Source organism: Populus nigra, chromosome 6 (genome assembly GCF_951802175.1).
Source record: "Populus nigra chromosome 6, ddPopNigr1.1, whole genome shotgun sequence".
Classification (NCBI taxonomy): Eukaryota; Viridiplantae; Streptophyta; class Magnoliopsida; order Malpighiales; family Salicaceae; genus Populus; species Populus nigra.
The window spans coordinates 11607060-11611779 of NC_084857.1; the positions used below are offsets into that span (position 1 = coordinate 11607060).

The following is a 4720-nucleotide window of genomic DNA, read 5'->3' on the forward strand; positions in this document are numbered from 1 at the left end:
TTAATGGGTGGGATTAATTTAACCAGAGCCATATTTTGACGCTCAAAGTTGAGATATGAGCTCTACTCAGGCTCAATAAAGGTCAAAAAAGGCCATTCAGATTTTATCTGAATGGCTCGGACCAAAAAGCTTCCGTCAATGCCCAAGATTTGCAGTTGGGGTTGGATTTTATCCAGGAAAGGCAACGGCGGTAAGAGCTGTTGCCACAGAATGTGTTCAGAGACTGCATCCTCGAAACGACCAGTTCCATGTCACTAACCATTCACGCACATCCCAACAAATCTACCATATCATGTAATTGATATCACACATGAATGGCTAAGCCCTTGCAATGCCAACACATCGTGCATGCAACAAGCACGATAACTTGTAATAATTAAAAGGTTAAAACTTCAATAAACCTTATTTCACTATCCATGCACAATCACGAGACATGTTTTTCATTCCTGTGAAGAAAAAGCTTGCAACCAATCAAGCCAAGAGCTAGATCACGACTCCGGCTGGTTACAAAACCAACGAGGGAGAGACAACAACAGGAAAGGGGAAAGAGCACAACTTAGGGACCGCGAACAGGGTTAAAACAGAAACAGCCGGAATTCTGATCTTCAGGTATCATCCCTCCTCCCTTGCTTGTATCAATCCCTTCCAACATTTTCACCACCTCATCCATTTCAGGACGTTTTTCCGCATTTCCATCCCAGCATTTTCTCATGACATTTGCTAAAGAACTTGGACAGCATCTTGGAATATCTGGACGCAAATTCTGCCAATAAAAACATGCAGTATAAATTACCGATATATATATATATATGAACTTTGGCAGGATGCTAGATTTTAAGGTCTCGTAAAAAGTTTTAGTAAAAGAAAAAACTATTTTAACAACAGGATATCAGCTCTCTCAAGAGCTTTACAGTTTACAACTAAACTTAGCCTTTTCCTTGCTTGTACAGTTAATTAATTACAAAAGCATATCCATCACCAAAATTTGAAAGAAGAAAGGGACCAAATCATGAACTGCTGTAACGGGCTACCTCGCAAAGAAGAGGAAAATCATATGGCATGTAGATAAACAATATGATCACAAAGTTCTAAATCCATAATCATGAACAGTGAGGTAACATTCACTTTGAACCTCCTCAGGTCACCACCATATAACAGGGAAAAAAAAGAGCATAAACACAAAAATAATAAAAACTAGGCACGTGACTTGTTTACTAAATTACTAACTAACCTGTCGAACAACAGCAGATGAGACATCAGCGAAGCTAAGATCAGGGTAAGGCATGTCACAACAATAAATTTCCCATAAGCAAATGCCAAAGCTGTAGACATCACATCTTCTGTTATAAGGTTTGCCATCAAGAACCTGCATAGAGTATCTGGTTAGAAAGTTGTAATTCAATAAGAATTCAAACATGCCAATTCAATTGCATTCCATGTCCATACGGTTATAAATTTACAATTAACAGCAAAGCATGCCGTTGTGGAGTCCATGTTGAACATGCCACAAGAATTGACTTCATAATCATTACACATCATTTACATACATCCCAGACTTGTTTAAATAACCAATCACCTGATAATATACAAAATTTCTTTATAAAAAACTTCTGCCTAGGGAAAAAAAAGGTTTCATTAAAGCATGAATTACCTCAGGGGCCATGTATCCAAGGGTGCCAGTTTCTCCGGTCATTTCACATGGATTCTGAGCTTCAATACGGGCAACACCAAAATCAGCAATTTTAAGAGTTTTATGAGAATCTAGCAACATGTTTTCAGTCTTGACATCACGATGTACAATCTTCTTTGAATGTAGATAGCTAAGACTGCAAATTAGTAACACTAGTCAGTAACTACAATTTTTATAGGGAATTTTTTCAATAAAAGAAAATGAATGGAAATAGAAACTCACCCTCTAGAGAGATCCAAAGCAAGTTGGATTACAACCTTAAAAGCAAGTTTCTTTCGACTATTTCTTATCAAGTATTGTTTTAGTGTACCGCCAGGGAGATACTCAACAACAACACAGCATGCCCTAGCAGGGAGATTGATGTTATCATCAGATGGGTTTTTGGCAGGAATCTTGAGGTTGAGAGTTCCCATTGATGCTCCAACAAACTGTTAGAAAATTGGAACTTAAAGCATCAGAAATAAAAATTACATGAATGATAAGCTTATGATGATGTCTACAATGGCTGGGAGGATGATCCTCCAAGCATATGGATTCAACTAAAAGGGCTTCTAAGTAAGTGGCAAGTTATTTTTTGTTAATATAAGTTAACATTTACATGTCGTTTATGAATTCCACTATGGTTAAGACACACACGATAACTACATTTATAACAAAGTATCAAGAAAACATGCTTGCCAAGAGGAATCCATAATGTAATTATTGGTAGGGTAATACAACATGGAAAATTGCACAACCCAAAAAAGCCAACTTCCACGCTATATGATGTTCATAATATAATGAACACAACAAGTTTAAGAATAATTTTATACTTTTGTAACGTTAGGATGGTCAAGCTTGTGCCAAACAGCAACCTCTTGCTGAAATGATGCCCGGACAGCCATGGTTTCAGCAGCTGTGGCCATACCATCCTCCCCCCAGTCCAGCAGTTTCACTATGACATCCAACAACAGTTCAGTGAGAATTCAACGTCAACACACGCAGTGCTGAATGCTACTAATCTCTCTAGTGGAAACAGGCTGCAATTTCATCGTTGCTTATCAAGAGTTGTAGAGAAAAGGTTTTGCAGGCATGAGTATCAAACAACCAAATCCAGACAAAGCATGGCATAATTTTCTGAACTTCCAACGATTTCTTGAAAAAGACAAGGAAAGAACAGAGAAGCCATATAAACATCCTAAAATAATCACATGATAGTCAATAATAAAAAGATGATAAATTTCAAAGGCGTTACAAAATTTAGGGCATGTTAACAAGCAGCAGTATAAAGGCAGCTCATATAAAGATTTTGGAGGATAGGAAAAACAAGATATCCTTATTTACTCCCCAGTAGAACCTTTACAGAAACAGAAACCAAAAAATAAAATTAAAATTAAGAGCTCTGAGAATCAAAACAATAAGAACAATCACATAAGCGTAAAAAAAAACAGAGACATGCAGAGCGAGGACTGGGAAACAGAAAGCAATTACCAGCAACATCTTGGTTATCATAAGTACCACGATACACGGTCCCGAAAGTCCCATGGGCTACCTCATGCCTTATATCCAATTTAGACAAATCAATTTCCCACTCTTCTCTAGGCCTTTGGATTTCAATGTCCCTTGACCATACCCTGCTCAGGTGCTTCTCAAGCTGTGCATCCAAGCTTTTGAGATCGATTTTATCAGCTCGAAAATACATATCTTTGCTACTCACACCTCCTATACCTTTCACATTTGAATTGGCACCACCTTCTTGGTTATCCGGTTTCTTCGCAACCATGACATCTCCAGCATTACCACTTGTTTTTGAATCCATCATAAAGAACCAAATACAATGCAATAACCGTGACTACCAAAGACAACCTCAAATTCTAGACGACAATCCAAGAATAGTAAAAGGAAAAAAAATCATTTTTTCATCACCGTGCTCATTGCCCTCGAATTCGCATTAACTGATCAAAATTTGAATGATCAAGAACAGAAATATTATCAAGATCCTTATGCAATTACCAATTGAATTACTAATCAAAGACAACAACGAAAAATCTTGAACAAAAAGAAAGCCAATTTCACGAACCCAAAATCCTATTCAAGTTCCCTACAATATTGACCTAATAACCAAAAGAATCATATTTGTAATAGATTGCCCACCAATCAGAAAAAAGAATAACAAAAATGCTTTGTTTTGCGGTCTATGAATTGACCCTTACATTGGTTCAAAAACCCAATTCCCCATCACCAACTATATATTCATATCGCGTCTCCTAACGAAGCAAAACTACAAACAAATACAAACAAAAGAAAACCCTAAGAAAACGACCCGATTCCAACCATTATCTAAACAAAGAGCAATAAAATAAGAATGAACCAGAATTTAAAAGCTAGCAAAATTTCTGAAAAACCAAACCTTTAAGTAAAAAAAAAAACAGCACGCATGCAAGCAAGCAAAACCCATAAACCAAAAAAAAAAGAGCGAAAACTTCAGAGAAAAGACGATAAAGTTGACTTTGAATGCTCTAAAAAGTAATATAGAGAGCAAGGATAGAGTCGGAAAAAGCTCAATGATGTCATATTCATCACCACCATCATCAACATTCCCTTTGTTTTCTTCCACGCAATTATAAAGGGAAGAAGAGAAGAAGGGTTTCGTGGATGGGATTTCAAAGAGCAAATAGTAAACAAAAAAACGATTGTTTGTTGTTAACCAAATAGAGAGAAGTATGAGAGAAGCACGGGGGGGTTGGCTGGCAAAATTATGGCTTTTCTTGTGGATGGTTGGAGATATAGAGAGAGAGAGTATTTCAAAATCTAACATACAAAACTGAATTTAAAGCTTTGTTTTTGTATTTTTTTAAAAATAAAAAACATTTATTTTTCAAATTAATTTTTTTCTAATAATTTTAAATTATTTTAATATATCATATAAAAAATAATATATTTTCAAGAAAAAAAATCAAATTAAAGTTGGCTAAATACAACCATGATTCTTAAAATGGCCATCACCTGTCCAAATCGATTTTGATTCTATCTGGGATGAGATTCTTAAAA

General features: G+C 36.1%; 1 protein-coding gene across 1 annotated transcript; it reads right to left on the bottom strand.

Annotated features, from left to right (window-relative positions):
* Positions 1 to 367: 367 nt before the first annotated feature.
* LOC133697607 (serine/threonine-protein kinase STY13-like) lies at positions 368 to 4465 on the bottom strand. The gene is made up of 6 exons (XM_062120282.1): positions 3161 to 4465; positions 2503 to 2624; positions 1913 to 2118; positions 1652 to 1826; positions 1232 to 1366; positions 368 to 763 (listed from the first exon to the last, which is right to left on the bottom strand). The coding sequence occupies exons 1-6, from the start codon at positions 3489 to 3491 to the stop codon at positions 557 to 559; spliced, it is 1176 nt and encodes a 391-aa protein (XP_061976266.1). The 5' UTR covers positions 3492 to 4465; the 3' UTR covers positions 368 to 556.
* Between the last annotated feature and the right edge of the window lie 255 nt (positions 4466 to 4720).

What these genes read in the sequence shown, in the direction of transcription:
- LOC133697607 (XM_062120282.1), bottom strand. Translation starts at nt 3,491, where the DNA reads ATGATGGATTCAAAAACAAGTGGTAATGCTGGAGATGTCATGGTTGCG. An exon ending in GCTTTGGATCTCTCTAGAGG is followed by an intron (nt 1,827 to 1,912) that starts GTGAGTTTCTAT and finishes ACTAATTTGCAG; the next exon opens with TCTTAGCTATCTACATTCAA. An exon ending in CATCTGCTGTTGTTCGACAG is followed by an intron (nt 764 to 1,231) that starts GTTAGTTAGTAA and finishes TTTTATTGGCAG; the next exon opens with AATTTGCGTCCAGATATTCC.